The 20,297-nt window shown below is 30.2% G+C and overlaps 3 protein-coding genes and 2 non-coding genes across 5 annotated transcripts; 1 reads left to right on the top strand and 4 right to left on the bottom strand.

The window, feature by feature from the left end:
- The first annotated feature begins 922 nt into the window (after window positions 1–922).
- On the top strand, window positions 923–2,191 carry LOC114177963 (stress enhanced protein 2, chloroplastic). The gene is made up of 2 exons (XM_028063588.1): window positions 923–1,425; window positions 1,689–2,191. Exons 1-2 carry the CDS (start codon window positions 1,102–1,104, stop codon window positions 1,956–1,958), a joined length of 594 nt encoding a protein of 197 aa, XP_027919389.1. The 5' UTR covers window positions 923–1,101; the 3' UTR covers window positions 1,959–2,191.
- TRNAL-AAG lies at window positions 1,500–1,580 on the bottom strand. Its single transcript has one exon. It is a non-coding gene; the product is annotated as a tRNA-Leu (tRNA).
- On the bottom strand, window positions 2,154–5,603 carry LOC114177962. Its single transcript, XM_028063587.1, has 10 exons — window positions 5,374–5,603; window positions 5,110–5,205; window positions 4,957–5,031; window positions 4,699–4,767; window positions 3,551–3,627; window positions 3,379–3,467; window positions 3,159–3,288; window positions 2,750–2,840; window positions 2,609–2,674; window positions 2,154–2,456 (listed from the first exon to the last, which is right to left on the bottom strand). The coding sequence occupies exons 1-10, from the start codon at window positions 5,542–5,544 to the stop codon at window positions 2,334–2,336; spliced, it is 987 nt and encodes a 328-aa protein (XP_027919388.1). The 5' UTR covers window positions 5,545–5,603; the 3' UTR covers window positions 2,154–2,333.
- Window positions 5,604–5,671: 68 nt separating this feature from the next.
- On the bottom strand, window positions 5,672–5,752 carry TRNAL-AAG. Its single transcript has one exon. It is a non-coding gene; the product is annotated as a tRNA-Leu (tRNA).
- An 801-nt stretch (window positions 5,753–6,553) lies between these two features.
- Window positions 6,554–11,978, bottom strand: LOC114179660 (shikimate kinase 1, chloroplastic-like). Its single transcript, XM_028066073.1, has 10 exons — window positions 11,622–11,978; window positions 10,496–10,554; window positions 10,279–10,333; window positions 10,126–10,198; window positions 9,593–9,680; window positions 7,713–7,795; window positions 7,483–7,612; window positions 7,247–7,325; window positions 7,058–7,122; window positions 6,554–6,938 (listed from the first exon to the last, which is right to left on the bottom strand). The coding sequence occupies exons 1-10, from the start codon at window positions 11,824–11,826 to the stop codon at window positions 6,879–6,881; spliced, it is 897 nt and encodes a 298-aa protein (XP_027921874.1). The 5' UTR covers window positions 11,827–11,978; the 3' UTR covers window positions 6,554–6,878.
- Between the last annotated feature and the right edge of the window lie 8,319 nt (window positions 11,979–20,297).

Below are 20,297 nucleotides of genomic sequence, written 5' to 3'. Positions count from 1 at the left end.
ACCACTACTATACCACTAAATCAACGTAAAAAGGTCCAAAGGTTGTAAGTATAATGACATGATTGTGAGTCAGAAAAATTGTCCAAACACGAAAATAAAGGGAAGATGACCTTTATAAATAAAAGGAGTCTTAACAAGAAAAAATATAAATTGAAAAACAAGTGTTTTTTTATGTAAGCTTCACTTCCGCTTAATAATGAAAATGATAATTATTTGGAAAAAATGATAATAAAATATTTTTATTATAGTATTATTTATTGTTACTGTAGTAATATGGAAAAAGAAAATCCTATTATTGATTATGAATTTTTTTTATCATACAATAAAATTAAAAGACACCATATACTTGAATATGTAAGACTCTTTTTGAACCTTCTACATTTTCAGATGAATTATTATGTGAAAACTCTAAAAACCAAGCCATCTATTTCACGTGCTTTCATTTGCCATCACTTTTCCACACTGTGTAGATATTGCTATATATGGAGAGGGGACACACCGATCCATCAAAGTATATAATATCATAAAGGAAAATATATTCACAATTAAACTTTTTTTAAACAACCAAATAATAACTATATCTTAATATTAAAATATTGAATTGAGATATTTAATTAACTGACAGAAAAATAATAAAATAATAAAATAATAAAATAACAAAAAAATTAGGTTGAGAGTGACCACTCTATCATAAATTCGTATATGGGCTTTTATCATTGCAAAATTGCACGCTAGGTGTTTGCTTAAAGTTCATAGATTAAAATTTGATATAGTGGGGTTTATCTGAAACATTTTAGTCCCAAAATGAAGGAAGATCAGAAAATTATGCAGAGAATAAAAGAAAAAAGAGCTTACTCAGAAATTATCTGATTCTCCAGGCGGCTACGTATTCCAATTGATTCCGCAACCAATAATTCATTTCCACGACCCCACGCGAATGTCTTGTCCTCATATTTGAAAACCACGTTAACGAACCAGACCAATGAATCGACACGTAACCGTCTAAATTTCTCGGTGCCTCAAATCCTTCTCCTGCACTTTATCTCCTTTCACACATTCAATTCTTCAACTCTGCAAAATCTCTCTCGCTCTCTCTCTTCTATGGCATCTGCAGCTACTACGCGCGTGACGCACTGTGAGCTGCGGCCAGCGAGACCGGCGGTTCGGGGAAGAGAACCGAGCGGTCCGGTTCAGGTGACGATCCCGAAACCGAAAGCGGTGGAGGCAGAGGGCGCGAACACGAACATCGTCTTGCAGCCACGGTTGTGTACTCTGAGATCGTACGGTTCGGATCGTTTTGGCGTCATCAAGACTCCCAGGGAGGGTGGCGATGACGTGTCACCCTTCTTCGCCGCGCTTTCTGACTACATCGAGAGCTCTAAGAAGAGTCAAGATTTTGAAATCATCTCTGGTCGTCTAGCAATGGTATGGTATTTATATACACAAGTTTATCTTACAATTTTTCACGCACCTATGCCTATGAAAAAAAATTATAGGAATGTTGAGAGTGGGATTTGAACCCACGCCCTTTCGGACCAGAACCTTAATCTGGCGCCTTAGACCAACTCGGCCATCTCAACTTTGTTCACTATCTCCTAACCATGTTTAATAATGATAACCTTTAACTATGTCGTTAATATGAATGATAACCTTTAACTATGTTAATATGATGGCTGGGTTCGGTGCAGATGGTGTTTGCAGGAACAGTGGCAATGGAAGTGGTGACAGGGAACTCTGTGTTCAGAAAGATGGATATTGAAGGAATCACTGAAGCGGGTGGGGTGTGTTTGGGTGCTGTAACTTTTGCAGCGCTCTTTGCATGGTTCTCCAGTGCCCGAAACAGAGTCGGTCGAATCTTCTCTGTCAACTGCAACGCATTCATCGACTCCGTTATTGACCAAATCGTCGATGGTCTCTTCTATGAAGGGGACCCTACTGATTGGCCTGATCAACCCTGATCAGATATTTTCATTCTTACAATTTTATTCACACATTTACTGTGTCTCAAGATCATAGACACAGTTAGAGGAAGATGTAGTAATTCTAGTATATAGAACTATATATAGAGAGAGAGAGTGAGAGAGAACAATAGCGTAAGTACTGAAAATAAATGATGCTGAAATATGTAAACTTGTATTTCTGAAGCATAGATAGACAATGAAATGAAATGTGGTTTTATTAGCATGGGGTATATATCATTCAAATAGAAGCTGAATGCACATTGTAAATTTGAATCATGAGTGATTATGAACAAGAAACAGCTTCAAATTGTAATTTGCAATTTGTTTACGCTATAGTTTGATGTATCCGCTCAGAAACCGTTTCACGTCGAACTATGCTGCTGCATTTTCTATTGTTTGAATGCACTCCAATACGCTTGCCTTCTTTGCCATTGCTTCCATTAAGGCTTCATGAAGCCCCTTGTTGTTTTTCAAGAGAGAAGCAGCAAACAGAACCTGCAAAACATGAGTTTTTAAGCATAAAATGCACAATTTGAGGTACATGTATTCTTAAAAATGAACAAACTGTAGATATATATATATATATATATATATATATATATATATATATATGTGTGTGTGTGTGTGTGTGTTATTAGAAAACATACAGCCCATCTTGTGAGATTTTGTTGCTGATCTTTGCTGAGTGGTGGCTTGGTTCTGTTAATAAATCTCTGCGAGAAAATATTCCTTTTTAGTACTATTATTAGTATAATATCACATGTTACAAAACAATATAGATTTCTAACCTGTAGAGTGAAAAGATCAGCAGATTGACCAACCACCTTGTCATATGTTAAACCTTCTGCTGCCAGTCCAGCCATTGACACAACAGCTAATCTGATATGAACAAAGGGAAATTACAAATTCTCAAATTTCTTCAAGTGGTTACTGACTTTTTTCTTAAACAATGTATAAGAGCATCTAAAGTTCAGATTTTTATTGAATTTTTTGGTGTTGTCTTACATTAGAGTAAAAAAGTGTAAATAATGTACTGAAATTAGTATATTAAAGTTCTTTTTAATATATTTTAAAACATCAAAATAACTGTCCATCAGCACAGTTAAAACACAACCAATAAAATTTAGTAAAAAATCCAGCACAGTTTGAAAACACAACCAATAAAATCTAGTAGGAGAATCCAAATTTGGTAAGTACCTATCTAGCTCTTTAGCATCAAGCTGACCACTATAAATAAGCTTTTCAAGCCTCTGATCAATGAGATTGACATGTTCTTTACCAATATCCAGTGAATAACCCAAAATGGGTAAGCCAAGGAGATAAGCAACTAGAATGAAAGAGAATATGAGTTAGAGCAAAGTCACATTCTTATGCTAATGTTGATGCATATAAGCAAAAAAAAAGAGAAGGGTGGTACCCAAAAAGTGAGCTGCTTCATGTCTGGCAATCCTCTCTTGATAATCAGGAAAAAGTGTTGAGAAACTGCTAATAGCAGCTTGGAGAAGCCTACACTAGCAACTCAAGCAAATTAATACTAAAGATTGGTACCCATTGCTACTTGTAAACACAATTCTTAATTCATTTCTTACCCTGGTGATATGCTACCCACAGCCAAAACCACCAAGGAAATACTCCCAATCAAGTATGGAAGAAAGAAACCCCAGTCCTACAAGAGTCACCATACACGATCAGAGATAGAAACAAAATTCAAAATTGCTTGGTTGAGTGAATGGAAAGTAGTAAGATGAAAATTATCAGAAAAAGTATTTTCAACCAAATTTATTTCTGTTATATATATATATATATATATATATATATATATATATATATATATATATATATATATTTGGCTATGCTATGCAAGTGCAAAAGGATTTGGAAAAAAGTATTTTGATACCATAATCTTTTTTACACCCATTTGATAGTACCTCTAATTATTTTTCACTCTCTATTTGATAGTTAAGAGCATTTTACCTCTATAAAAATTGTGTTAAATAATCTTTTTTCAAAATATTTTCATTCCAAAAGTTTTCCCTTCCCTCGTCTCAACCAAACACAACCATAAGCTTTTCTATGATGCACAAGGCCATAAAGTAAATGCATGAGTATGTCAAGTTATAACAACAAACAATTCTTATTTGCAAACCACAAAGAGCATAAATAGAAAGAACCACTAATGAAGTACACTATATTTTCTTTGTCCTTATTATTAAGCACATCCTAAAAGAAATTTATTTTTTTATAAAACATTTTTATAACTTCTGTATAATCTTAGATTTCCTTACCTTATTTACTCATATTTTGATACGGGTATTTGTATTAATATTCAATGAAAGGAGAATTTTAAAGTTATTAACAATGAAAGTTAATTTAGCACATGATAAAATATTTTTTGTTGTGAATATAGGATTATTAAGATTAAAATATTCTTAATGTCTATTTTTTTTATAAAAAAAGTCTGTTTCTTTTAGTATATTTTTAATTTCTCAATTTGAATGTTTGATGGTAAGGCAGAACTAATGATAATGTAACTAATGTGATTCCTATCAATAAAACATTTTGTAGTTTAAGTATTTTAAAATGTAATTATCAGTCTCTTACTGATTAGGTTAAAATTGTCTTACATTAAGTGTGTAAGAAAGTAAATAATTGATTAATCTTCCACTTTGATTGCTAAAGATTTATACAAGATCATTAAACAGACATACAGAGAAAAACTCAAATGTGTTATTGATACCCCGGGAAGCTGGCCAGCCAGAACAGCAAAAAATCCTGTTGTTCCAACCACAGTGAAAAGAAAAGCTGCCTGCATCATTAAAGATTTTTGTTTGGTTAAGAATGCTACAACAGACATAAAAAATGTCATGTTTTATGGATAATTTGTGATCAGAAACAACCAGTTTCCACATTTTCAAGTATGAGATATTTGCATATTAAAAAGAACACTGCTCGTTGCATTTGATACTAAAAAGTAAAGGACTTCTGAAAAACTCACATCGTTTCTGACACTAGGAATTGCAAGGTTCTCTGCGTTTTTTATTCCTAGACTTGTGAGCTCTCGCAGTGATGTCTGGTACACAAAAATTGAAGGGTGAATTAGGTTACATATGAATGAGCACTGGAAGCACTTATGTATTTGGAGACTGACCGTACGACGTGAAACATAGGGCTGAGAACTCCATTTCTTGGCCCAACCAACTTGACCTAGCTGATCAAGTGCCTCTTTAACAGCATCACTGTCTTTCTGCACAAACAAACACACATATCTTTAACTACCTATTACTGAGATATGAATAATATTTTCTTACATTGTTAAGCTGGTATCTAAGAATTAAGAAACGTAGCAAGTATTATGTTAGTTGTTACCCTTTGGAGTGAAAATGATTATAGAGATTTGGTGCTAAACTAAGACCTTGGAAATGGCAGATTGGAGTGTGTTGAGGTCGACACCAGGGGCAGCAGAGGAAGCTCTTGTTATCCATTTTGGGAGGTTGATCTTGAGACATCTTTGATGTTGTTGATAATGGTAATAATAATAGGGTTTGGGAAGAAGGGGTGAGTAAGCCATGGTTGTCTCCCACATTATCTATCCCTTTGCTATCTACTCTCTTTCTTCATTGGAGGGTGTAGTTTGATGCAGATAAGGACTTAGATACTTGTTAGTTGGTAGGACCAAGTAACAGATAAAAAAAGAAAAAAATATTATATTTTGTTGAGAGTGGGATTTGAACCCACGCCCTTTCGGACCAGAACCTTAATCTGGCGCCTTAGACCAACTCGGCCATCTCAACTTTGATGTCTGCAAGGTCTTATTTTTTACTATACTGGTGTCTATACAAGATATATTGCTAAATGAGAACACCTACACTAAATAACTGCAATATTATTAGTATTACCGAGTTTCAGTTAAATATCAAAGGACTCAAAGAAAACAATTTCAATAAAACCTTATTACCCTAAGAGGCCGGTCAAATGATGCAAGATGGAATGTTGTATCTCATGAATGTTAAGGTAAGATAATCATATATTTGGTTTTGCGGCATACTAAAGGAACTCAATTTGTACTCAGTTTATACCTCTACATCATACAATTAAACGAGTGTTAATTGTGTATGTGTCTTTAATGTCTGAAGATTCTTAACTTACTCCTAAAATAAAAGAAAAATCGACCAGCCGCCTATAGGATCACCCAAATTAGGATCAGGATCACATAACCGAGGTTGTAAACTTTAGGTTAGGTTTTATCTTGGAAGTTATCGACTTTTATTTCGACAGGAGATATTGTGAAGAGTTGGATCCCTCAAAACTTAATTTTTAACACGATATTAAGGTAATGATTTTAAATAACAGCACAAATTATTCATCTGATGCTTTCATCAGTGTAATTGAATACGTAAGTAAAATATAGCTGCTTACAATTTCGAGCGTGCAATGACTGCTTGAATAAGAAATACATTTTTTAGAATTGAAATGATAACTGACGACTATTTTAGAGATCTTTCGCACAAGAAGAACAATAAAACACGACAACTACAATTGCACGCATGGTAAATGCATGAAACATAAAAGTATGTGAGTGCAGCTTTACTACGTAAAAAAACCTCGTTAGAGGATGATGACATACATATATTGATCAACTCAACTCGGATTACAGTACTTTGTTTTCCAGTATGTACAAATACATCAACAATAAAGGAAACATATAAATTAAATACCGTTGCTATTGACAATCATATCACGCTAACTTGCTGATACAAATTACGCATAAACAAGTGCCATGATGTATTACTTCTTTTCTTACCAAAGAGATACTGCACAACATGTAGATTAAGGTCAACAACTTGACCTTAATTGCAATCGCAAATTGCATAGAAAAAAATATGAACAATCGAATGAAGTTTGTGAACAAAGCTGGCATTAGCATTCTGCATAACTGTCACCTTCACCCTTCAAAAAGTTGTCAATTTGTTCCAGTGCCTGCAAGATACAAAGTGATAGATAAGCATTAAAATGCAAAATTCAGATTCAACTATAGCTCCCAGGAATTTTTCAGTTTGCCTTGAGCCAAGAAAATAGAGATAGAAATTGCTCAAGACCTCAATTGCAATATCAGTTGGAGACAATTCCGACACATCTCTTTTTCCAAGTTTTATTGCTATATCTGGCACAAACAGAAGATCAAATATTGCAGTGAGATGTTATCGTCTAAGAAGCATAAACAAAATAAATACAAAACAATCCACATTTAGCATTTCAAAACATTAAAGAAAGATTAAGTGACAAACTTTTTAACGAGACCCTGGCATTGGCGTTGGCGTAAGATTCGCCTCTCTCGTCAAAAATAGCAGACAATCGCATAAAAGCCTGTATTTGAATTCCAAAGGCAAAATTATTTGGAGGCAAACTTTTTAATGCAAATTCCTACGATGAAAAGTTGGTCCAGCTTGGAAGCTTTAATACCTAAATTAATATGCTGTGTTTACAAAAAAAAAGAGTCATACTATGGAACATTAATAACTACCCGTGAATAAGGATCCCCTGCTTCATAGTGTAGAAGGGGGCGAGAATCAGTTCCTACAGCGGCAATTCTCCGTGCCAAGGCTTCCAGTGGTACGTCCAACCAAATACTAACCCCCTTGTGCATATATTTCCTGAAAAGCCATTCACATGCAAGTCCATATACACATGAGAAAAGATTTAATTGGAAAGAGTAAAGTTAAACTTTTCTCAGTAGTGAGTTAATTCTTATACCAATTAATGGGCCTTATAACAGCACCTCCACCAGTCGAAATAACAAGTTGACGCATCAGGGAAAGCTTCCGCAATACCTCAGTCTGAAATGGTAAAGCAAGGAAAGGGAACGGCAAATAAATAACAGCACCTCAAAAATAATCCAGAACAATTCAAGATAGCAAAGTGTCCATGGAATTTAGAGAGGGAGGAAGAGAGAACTATAGATAGGAAACTGTAGAGAGAAAGATCTGGACAAAAAGCTTTCTTGTTTAGTACTTCAATTATGCAAAAGTCAAAACATTCATCTATGGACACTCTGTGGTACGTACAACAGAAGCTTTATCATACTGAGAATCGTGATTTCTAAGAATCATGACTCCTAAGAATAACTAAAATATATTTACTGTGTCACAAATATTCTTCGAAATATTTATGCAGTTTTTTTCGGAATTAAAGAGTAATATGATATTTTTACCAGAAACCTTAATTATATATCACATTAAATGATTAATACGAACAACAAGGAATTTTTACCATAGTAAAACAGTTTTTAGCTCAGGAAAGTTATCCCACCTACCTCCCATGGAAACGACTTAGTGGGGGACTTGGCCAAAAATCATTCCCAGAAAACACAGTTTCTTGAAAATGCTACTTTTTAAAACAAACCAAAAATATGAAACAAGCATTTCCAACCCAACTCCTGATTCCCGTAAAACTAGAAACTATTCTCATATATACCAAACACCTGCAAGAGTAAGCGAGTGCAATTTCCTAACGTTAATGTCTACTAATACTAAATACATTTTAACATGGATTACGTGAGCAACACATAATTCAAACTCTGACTCGTGCTAATGCTTTCTAAGCTTTAAGCTTGTTACAATTTTTTTTTCCTTAAGTGAAAGAAAAATATTCCACTAAGCATAGTTGAAATGGCAACATGGGGCTGCAGGAGATGGAGAAAAGTGAGAATTGCTGGAAAGACAACACAGCAAGCCCTTGGAACGTATCCAAGTTCATCGTGAACTAAAAACATATATAATCAACTGTGTAAGATGAAATAAACCAAACACATGACCAAACCCCAAATCACAGATGGAGATTTACTCAGACGAAAATTGACTCAACTGGAGGCTGAGACCAGCTGTTACATATCACTGGACAATGTTGCCAGAATAGCTTAACAGGATAGAAAAGGCAAATGGGAAAAAGGTGGAAAATAGAGAAGAAAGCTACTGGAAGGAGGGGAGAAAGCTATACAAAATCAGAACACTTTCATATTTTCGGAATAAGGCAGCATAATTGTTCCGGGACAGGTTAAAGTACAACGGGGTATGGCTCCACTAGTGGCCCACAGAAGTGGCATGCAACAATAAGTGAGCTATCTCACCATCGAAGACGTTGATAATAATTACTTGAATATAAAGGCCATCATGAGAATCCCTGTCCAACTAGGATTTGTTTCAAGATATGGTCATATACTAAATGTGGGCCCCTTCTTTTAGTAGGGTCTTGAACTGTGATTCTCTGCTTTGCGGATGACTAACCCCTTCCACAAGATCTGACATCTATTGGATCAAAATTAAGTGCTTTTAGTCTCAAATGAAGGACTAGAAACACATTGCTAAATGTAAGAATTAACAAAGAAAAAGAATAGGGGACAAAATGAAAAGCCATATTTTTGTTGTTCAAGGACTAAAAACATATGTAAGCCTATTTTTTATTATCCAATTATAACAGTTCAACACCACTGCAAGCTTATAATATGAAGATAGGAGACCATGAAGATGCTCGATGAGATTAAAGAAATAGGAAAATCTAAAAGTTAAAACAACTAACAAACTCTGAAGTCTGGACACTGAAGAATGACAAGTGAAAAGTGGTGTTTTCAAACTGACCTCCTTATTACGAAAGAAAGGCTCACCATGGTGCTTGAAAATATCAGCTACAGAGTTTCCTCCAACCTCCTCCTCCACCAGTGTATCACTACAAATTACAAACCCATAAGCGCAAGAAATAGAGAAAATATTTGGCAAGACCTCTAATGTGGTCATGAAACAGAGTAATTGTATTGTGAAAGAACATGTACATTGCAGTATAAAGATCTGAACAGAAACATTGTACACCAGCGTAAACCATACTCCCCAGCTTAACCATGACCCACCCTGTTTTCATCTATTGAATTCAATCAAACGTATATACATCTTTTACATGTCCTAAGTTCCCTCAGATATTAATTGAATATTGAAGCTCGTATACTGAAATATAATGAAATAATTGCACAAATAAAAATAACAGAGCTGCTATACATACAAAAGATCATTCTTCCTGTACTCTATTAGCCCATTGGTATTCAATTACACATGATTTACTTGTTATTAAATACATTTTCTCTCCACGGAAAAAAAAGATGAGGAATTAACACACTAACCTGTCACAAAATGAATAACCAAGTACTTGCGACATTATCTTCCCCACAGTTGTTTTCCCAGAGCCCATCATTCCTGCTTGTCAAATTCAAAGCAAGTTTAATGACAAAATAAACACACCATGTAAAGCACAAGAAGTGATGCAAGAAACTGACCAACAAGATATATACAGCGTCCATTTAAATATGGTTGGATCTCTTGCGATCTATTCTGCAATTTTATTGATTCGAGTCATATAACAGCAAATAGATACTCAAAGATGCAACAAAATCACCTAATACTAATTTATGATGTTTTTCCTAGCTATTAACCAGACTGAATTTTCTCAACGAATTAAAAATGACAAACAGCGTCAATGCATTATGCTTTTACCTTTAGAATCAGCTCTTCGTCAAGAGGAGAACGAACGTGTCCAGATTCCAATATTGAAGCTAAGAGAACAACATAACATAAGATGTAAATAATCAGAACAGATAGCACTTGTTTTTTTCAGAAACAAACAGGATTCAATGTAGGTATATTATATACTACCTGTCTATCTGGATACAAATTAGAAGTGCTTTTAAGATATTCTCCATTGGAAATATTGAGTTATTTCCAGTAGAGAAACTCTCAAAAGCCCTTCTAGCTTTGTGTATCCAAACAGCCTCTGCATCTAAGAAGATGTGATTTGATACTTTTATCAACCAAACAATAGAAACGGAAATGTAAATTAATCAGCAGACAATAAAAGCTAGCTCAAAACTGGACCTGGGAATGCTAGTATTATTTTTCATAATCACATAACTTTTTTCAACATATATATTGCTGGTAAGACAAAATCAAAACCTTAGGAAAATCTCTGTTTATGTACATAATTGGAATAAAATAAAGAATGGACCGGACAGAACATCTAAAATTTAATCAGAACGTACTTTCAATCTAAAAGTTGTTTACGCTATTGCATAATCATAGATTGACATAAAATTAAACATCATTTTTACAGTAGTTATTTTAAAATTGTCTCTAAAATTATTCTAATAAGTTGGTATTGTCAGCTCTTTTCTCTACCAATAACAACAACAAAAAAAGCATATCCCACCTGGTGAAGGCAAATAACATGGATCACACCACGCAATATTCAGCAAGGTGAAAGACCAAAATTTGACATAAATTATTTACCACGATATCTCTCTCACCAACCCCCTCAAAATCAAATTACACTCAAAAACTAATGGGAATGTACTCCGGAGGCAGATTCACAATATTCCGCACAAGGACAGATCGTTGTTTCCAATCCATTGACAATTTACAAGTACGGTTCATTACTTCGTTGTACCTTCTTGACGCAATTACTAATCCTTCTTTTCGACATTTCTTTCAGCAATTTTTTGAGAGAGAGAGAAAAAAATAACGACCCTTCGATTCAAGAACAAAAGCGAGTGGAATGCAGCAATAGCGCAATCCAATAGAATTAAAAAGGAAAAATCGTGAACAGGTTATCAGTTTAATAGGCAACCTGAAACGTTGTCGTAAGAAGAAGAAACCTCCAGAGCGGTTGTTCTGCGGCGCATCATGGTTGAAGACAACCTGGTGGAAACAAAAACCCGAATCCTCTGCGGTTCTCGAGACATACCCAAACGACCAGCTCCGGGTCTTCTCCCAATCTTTTCATGCTGAACCACCGCTGAAAGTTGTAACCCATGGCCAGCTTTCACGCTCATTGTTTAAACGACGCAGTTTTCCCTCGATTACGATGCAAAATAACGGAAACGACAGAACCAGAATCCAGAGGAAGTGAAGGGGAAGAAGAAGAAGGTATACAGAGAGAGAGAATGGAAAATAGAGTCTAATTGGAATGGAGGTTGAATGTAATATTATTAATATTAATTAATATATGAATTAATATTAATATATGAATAATTTGTAATTATAATAAAATGGAGTGACTTGAGTCAGAGTGGGAAAGTGGATGGTTGTGGACTGAAATGGTTTATTTCACATTCTTTTTCTTTCTGCATAATTCCCTCACATTCTCTTTAAATTAATAAGTTTATCATATTTTGTAATCAATGATTATAGATTTATTTTATTGTTTAAAGAACATTTTTCTCGCTCTTAGATTAGTGAAATTCAAGATTTAAACATCAACTACACATAAGTCAGACATAATACGAATTTAAAGATAATAATTATTATATAGTTAACATGCATATATAATATGGATGGATAAATAATCGTAATCTTAGTATATATAATTTATTCATTATTACAAGCTTAGTAAATTATGTGTATTTTGGTTGAATGAGTCAGAAAACTCCTTCACTATTGTCTGGTAATTTATTTGACCGTTACTTATTTAATGATAAATTGAATTTATATGGATTTTCTTTATTTTCAACGACAACTTAAACATATATATCTAATAAAAAAAGTTCAAACATATTAAAAGAAAATTCAGAGTTGTTTATTTTTACTTTTTCGGTAACGGTGGACGGGTAGGTGGATTCGTGGTAGGTTTGGTGCAGTAGTATACACACATGTGTCTTTTTCAGAGTCACATATGACAAAATACATATCGCTTTCTTTCTTTGGTTTAATTATTTATTTAGTAATAAAGTTTAACATGATAATCTATTTTAGTTTTTAATAATATATTTAAATTATAATAGTATCCGTAAATAAAAATAAGAACATTAAAACAGTATATACAGACAAAGAGTGACAACTTTTAAGTATTGGATTAAAAAAATATAATTGATACAATTATAGTAACTAATTTTTTATACTTATTTATAAGAAAAATTGTAAATACAGTTTAGAGTTTGAAATTAATGAAAATACATTATGTTAGTTGTCAAATAAAATAATAATGGCAGCAAAATTCTCGTTTGAATAAATGGTGTTGCTTGTTATGAAAGCTTTTTTAAGCAAAATGTTATCTGGCTTAAGTTTAAAAACGTTTTTAAGGAAATTATTATTAGAACACATCCTGTAAATACAAATGTTGTTTAAATTATTGTTTAAAAAAGTTGTGTTGAAAAAAATTTATTGTTATGAAAAATAAAATAAAATAGTGGAAATGTGATGTGGACGTGTCCACCTAACATGTCTCTGAGTAGTTGGTGGATGGAAGTACTAAATAGACTCGCGTGTCTTATGTTGCAGACTTCTATTCGTTTATTTCAAACAAATAAATAATAAAAACTTTATGTTTTAAATAAATTTTTTATAGCTCAATATTTTCATATGGTGTTTAATAATATTTTATCATTTTTGTTTTGAGTTTTTTATTCGCGTTCATAAAGGATAAAGTGTCAAGTTATTCTTTAAATCATATCAACGGTCGATTTACATGTATATTTTATTTATCTTCTTGTATTTTTTTTATATATTTTCATTGTTTAATAACACTATTTAAATAATGAGTTGTGTGTGAAATAATTATGTTTTCTTTTTTCTAGTTCCGGAGTTATTTTAAAACTTGTGCTAAATTCTGTAGTTATACCTCTTAATTCATCTAAGCTTGATGTTGGTTTCTTTCATACATTGCATATACATTACTTGTGAATATCATAATTTAAGGTCCTGTTTACTTCCTACTATGAAAATATAGGGATTTGTAAGGAAATAATGAAAAAAAGAGATAAAAGAAAAAAGAAATCGATATAACTTTTTAGAACTTTTTCATCTCATAAAAAGAAGAGCGGAAAAATTGTAGTAAAACCAAATATGATTAATTTTTTATTATATTTAATCAACTAATCTTATCATGTGTTTATAATAAAATGAATAATTAAAAGAATAAAAATAAATAAATATGATATTTTATTGATATATGTATTATATTAAAATGATTAATTAATTAAAATTAAATATTTTTAAAAACTAATTTATATTTTTTAAAATATATATTAAATTTTTTATCATATAAATTAAATCTAGTATCATTTTCCTTTCACTTTTCAATTATTTTTTTTCATCCAACAATCTTATTCTTCTTTTTTTTTCCTTTTTTTTTCACAAATCTACTAGATTAGATTTTTAATGACCCAATCCATATTCATTTTAGATCAAAATAATCTGATCAAAATTTTTATCCAAATTATTTTTCTCAACATAACTGGTTTGAAATTTTCTTAAAATCTATATCCAAATATTTGGATCAAGTTCAAAATTCATAATCCATTTTTTATAAAAGATATTTAAAATGAATTTTCTAAAACTTGTTTCCTAAAAAATGACACCATTGAATTTGAAATGTTTTTTTTCGGGACCAACTCGATTAAATTTCAGCATGGAATGGATTGGACTGAATTTTGGTCGGGACCAGCTGAATTTTGGTCGGGACCAGCTGAATTATGGTTGAGGCTTACTTGGTCAAATTCTACTAAATTTTAGTTAAAGTCGGTTTGGCCAAATTCGAACGAATTTCGTTCGGGATCCATTGATCAAGTATGTACAAAATTTGGTCAGGAACGACATGACCGAATACAACCAAAATTTGGGCCATAACTGACTCGGTCGAATTTTAGTCAGAATTGACTCGGCTGAATGCTGCCAAATTTTGATCACGATAAACTTGTCTGAATATGCCCAAATTTGGGTTATGGCTGAATTAGCCAAATTTCATCTGGGGTTGACTCGACCGAATTTTGACCAAAACCAACTAGACTGAATATGACCAAATTTTGGTCACAAATGACTCGGCCGCATACAATCAAATTTTGTTCGGGGCCTACTCAACCCAATGAAGTAAAATGTGGATTGGGGTCAACTTAGTCGAATACTTTCAAATTTGGTCTAAGGTTGGCTGGGTCAAATTTCGACCGAATCCGACTTCACTGAATTCAATCGAATACGGTCAAATTTGGTCTAGTTCATCTCAATTTTTAGTCCAACCTAACCAAAAATTAAATTGGAAATTTGTATTTGATTTTTTGGATTATCTATATTTGAATATATAAATTTAGATAATAAATATTCAATCATAAAATATATATAAAGTGTAAAATTGAAATTCAAATCTAATAAAATAAATTGGATTTTTAATAAATAAATTAAATTAAAACAAACGTGGATCAAGGAAATTGCATCTTTTTCCATCCTAAAGACCGGGCAAGTGTCATGATGACGTGATGTAGAGTCACTTTTATATTTAGGTTTTCTATATTTCAGTGTCATGAAATCGTACAATAATTCTTCTTCTCATATAAAGATATTAAATAAAGGGTTAAAATACTCCCTTCGTCCATGTTTTTGTTGAAAAATCTCAAATAGGTCCTAAGATTTTTTTTAGTCTCAATTAGGTCCATATTTTTGAAAATGTGTAACAATTAGGTCCATTCCGTTAGTATAGAGTTAACGGTGTTAAAGATATGCCACGTGTCAGCTTCTTATTTTTTTGAATTTTTGAATTTTTTGAACTTTTTTGATTTTTTTTTTTGATTTTTTTTTAAATTTTTTAATTTTTTTTTAAATTATTCATGCCACGTGTCACATTAATATTGTGCCACGTGTCAAGTCAGTAAAGTGACACGTGTCAAGTCATTGTTTGAATATCAATTTGGTCCATATATTTGTTATTTTAATTATATTTCAGTCCATTTTTTTTTAATTTTCAATTTCATCATTTCCAAATTGAGATCAAATTTAAATTTTATATAAATTTTATAATGATATTTTTATTAAACATTTTAATAATATTAAGTTTATTTTATATTTTGTTTTAAAATTTTAAAATATTTATTTTAACTTGTTACAGAATTATTTTAAATAATTTATATACAAATATTAGAGTTGGTTTAAAATTAACAATTTTATAAATTTAAATATAAAATTTTAAAACAATTTTGTAAAAAGTTAAAATAAATATATTTAAAAAATTTAAAAAAATGGACTGAAATGTAATAAAAATAACAAATATATGGACCAAATTGAGATTCAGACAATGATTTGACACGTGTCACCTTACTGACTTGACACGTGGCATGAATAATTTAAAAAAAAATTCAAAAAAATGTGAAGCTGACACGTGGCACATTTTTAACACTGTTAACTCTATACTAACGGAATGGGCCTAATTGTTACACATTTTCAAAAATATGGACCTAATTGAGACTAAAAAAAATCTTAGAACCTATTTGAGATTTTTCAACAAAAACATGGACCAAATGAGTATTTTAACCTAAATAAAGCAATAAAGTTAAGTGATGAAGACAAGTAAATTGTGCGGTTGAAAGAAATAATATAAAATATGTTTTTCCATATTTTATTTATAAATTAAACTATATATATATATTATGAAAGTAATATAGAAATCTTTCTAATAAAAAATAGGGATACATAATTTAATTTATTAATAAAATATGATTTTTAAAAATAATTTAAAGACAAAAATATAACTTATGTATTAATTAAATAATAAAAATTGCACATGTCATTCTCAACTATTTATTAATCTTTAAAAATATCCCACCTTCTTACAAACCGGTATGTTTCTTTCTTTGTACATAGGCATCTTCATCAACCAACAAATACATATTTTTTTCTGAACTTTTCCCAAAGTAATTTTTTTAGTATTATAAATCCAAGGTAAGAAAAAATGAAACCACAAAACAATTTGAAACCTACTTTAATTTATATAAGGATTTGACTAATACAATTTGAGATCAAATGCAAACTATAGCACAGTAAAAAAATAATTACAATGGTTTCTTTTATGAATTGTTACTTGTCAATAATTGATAAATTTTATTAACATGATAAATAAATAGACTACTACTAACATGTTTAAATAATCACAACGAGACAATAAAAAAGGAGCGAAAAATTTATATCAGCATTTACCTCTTTTATTTTTTTAGGTGTGGCTAATTAATCAAGCTTGAGAGACTAATAGTTGATGAAATATTGAAATATTTTATTAGAAGAAAAGTCTTACCTACCATTTAGGAACCCAAACCTACCTACCACTTATGAATTATTATTATTATTATTATTATTATTTTCAAAGTTGTTTTGCTAAACTTTTTTTAGATTTATCTTGTGTATTAAACATAGAAAAGTCATAATGGAGAGTTTAAATCTTCAATTTTGTTAGTTAATTTCATAAACCCTAACCAAAACATTCAACATCCGTTATTCATATCTACCTCCCTATTTGTTAACTATCAAGTGAAATGTCAATTTCCTCTACCACTTTTCTCATATATTCAAATGTTTATTTATTCTTCATCGTAATTATATCATTGTATATTTTTATTTATAGGAAACCACAATTAAACTTGAATTGTTTATTTTTCAAAATGTTTTATTGAAATAAAATAATATAAATTTATTAATTTTTTTATTTATATTAAGTGTTTGAATTATCACAAATGTTTCTTTTCTATTGACTTTGATAGATAATATTTTCCGTTGATGCCAATACATACTATTCTAATCAACATTGATAGAAATATTCTAATTAACATTGGTAAAAAAGTTTCCAAATGAAAATGGTAAAAAAGAAGATCGTATTAAGATTTGACTAAAAGTTTTTCCATTCAATATTAGTAAAAAAGTTTAACCAATTTTCGACAAAAAATTATAATGTCGATATAAAAAAATAATCTTTGTGGAATATCAATACTAGTTAAAAACATAATTTTAAGATCATGACATACCAACTTTGGTTTAGTGAATGACATCGCAATCTCACTCAATATAGAAAACATCTTAATTAAATATAATCAAACCAACATCATATTAATCAAAGTTTTCAGAAAATATAAAGAAATACAATATAAAAAATCTAGATTCTTAATCAAATTTAGAACTTAAAATTTTATAATTTTAAATAATCAAATTTCTTTTCAAAAAAATTTAAATTTAAATTTATTTTAAAAATCCCTCCTAAGCAAAACTAATTATTTTTTTATAAAATATGTTAAATCATATACAAAAATAAATGATCACCTAAAAATTGTATCTTTCAGTCACAAAGTATGATGTCAATATCACCGAACTTTGTAATAATTATGTGGGTTATTGATACAAATAACACACTAATTTTAGGAAATTTTTCTAAAGGTGGCATTGCTTTTGAAATTACCTACATAATGCATGATATTTACATAGATGGCACGGGTCTGAAAATAGGTCAAATTTTGGTATCTAGATAGCCAAATTCTGACCTTCAATTTCACTGTTTTTGGTCTGAAAATTAAGTTAGAATTCAGTTTTCGAGAACTATTTCTGATTTGTTGTATATAAATCATACAATTTATGTAAATATATGAAAAGGTTATATCACTTTCATTGATCATTCTATCTACATTCCAAACATAAAAGGCTTTCATGGTCCATTCATCCACTTTCATTATTTTAAAACTATTATGCTTCCACAGAATAAGGCTTTATCAAAAGATTTTCAACAATATCAAACCACAAATAGGTACAATATAATTGACCAACACATCAAAGTAATAATACTCCTCAAAATTAAAAGACTAAGACAAACCTAAATATAGAGAGCAATTGATTGGTTTAATTACAGAGACATCTCCCCTCAATTAATCCTAAGTCCTTTCTTTTGATAGATCTATAGATTGACCTCTATGAGACATTACAAATCACTAGCCTATCAGGTCTAAACTTGCACTTATGTAAAGTTTAAGGCTTAATAATAACATGGTCTCGTTGCATGTACAAAGATTAACACATCAGTCTTTGATAAATCTACATACCAGTCTCCAAAAAATATATAGATGCAGATCATAAGGCTTGGTGATAAATGATCTCGTTATATATTCTAAGATTGACACCTAAACCTCTAATATATTTACAAATTGGCCTCTATAAGTCATACAAATCATAAATTGATATATTTTCTCGTGTGATATTTTGAAATAATTGTTATTTCAAACATTTTTTTTTTCAATAACATGATTAGTATAATTAATCATTCTAAAATGAATGATTAATCTTTCCGTATAATTTAACTTGTGTCAAATTTGATATTAATTGGAATCTATTTTCACTCTTCGGATTAAATAACACAAACCACTATCACTTAATAAATAAATAAAATGTTGGTTTTTTTAAGTGATTGATAATCGATGAAAAAAGGTTGGCAGTTTCATTTTATTGACAATTGAAAAATGGATTGATTTTTTATTTATATATTATCTTAAAATGTTTAACTATATTAATGTTAATTATTTTTTATCCACTGTACTTTTATTTTATTTAACAATTAAATAATTTTCACATATACATTTATTGTTAAAGTAAAAGATGAAAATGGGTAAAATAAAAAAAGTATTACAACTGCTTTTTATAATGTAAAAACACTTGCAAGAAATAATGGAATAAATACTCTGTTAACCCTTACTTTAAGTTCAATAATACAATTTCAAATTCATGAATTTTATATTTATTGGAATTTTAATTTGATTGAAAAATAAGTAAATTCAAGAATTTATGTGTATTCAAATCTTAAATTCATTGTAAAACAAAAAAAAAAAGTGAAGTTAAATTATTATTATTATTTTTTTTTTACATTTTGGTTTAAAGTAAGGACAGGCTATTAACTTTTTTAAGGTTAAATATATTTTGTTCTAAATTATTTTTAAAAGTTATATTTTATTTTTAAATTAAATTATACACTTATTTTGTCTGTAACGAAAGTGATGTGAAACAATATTTCCAAACCTCATATATGGTACTTTTTTATGTAATGATATATTTTATATTAGTATAAAAAATGTTTATAATTTAATTTAGAGATAAAATATACATTTTTAAAATAATTTAGAATGGAAAATATTTTTAATAATTTTTTAAATGAAATTTTAATATTCTTCAAGTTAGTTTAAACACAAATTTAACTAAGTAAATAATTTCAAATGATTTTCATAAAATATTCAATGATCCTGTGAAAAATTTAAAACATATATAAAAGTTTTCCAAGGTTTGTCATAAAGAAAGAGGTACGGAGAAAAAAAAAAACATGTATAAATTATTCTAGTTTACTCTCAAATCATATATAATTACATTTAATCCCAGATAAATTGACTACTTTTTTTCTCTATAATCAGTTCAAATATTTTGATGTTTTTAACACCAAAGTATTGCTTGTATATGTCTCTCAAGATTTTATTCATGATAGGTGTAAGTATGTTCTAAAACCAAACAAACTATTGAAAGAAAA

This window comes from Vigna unguiculata, chromosome 3 (genome assembly GCF_004118075.2).
Source record: "Vigna unguiculata cultivar IT97K-499-35 chromosome 3, ASM411807v1, whole genome shotgun sequence".
NCBI classification, from domain to species: Eukaryota; Viridiplantae; Streptophyta; class Magnoliopsida; order Fabales; family Fabaceae; genus Vigna; species Vigna unguiculata.
The sequence above is the reverse complement of the archived record's forward strand: the minus strand, read 5'-3'. Positions and strand labels throughout refer to the sequence as shown.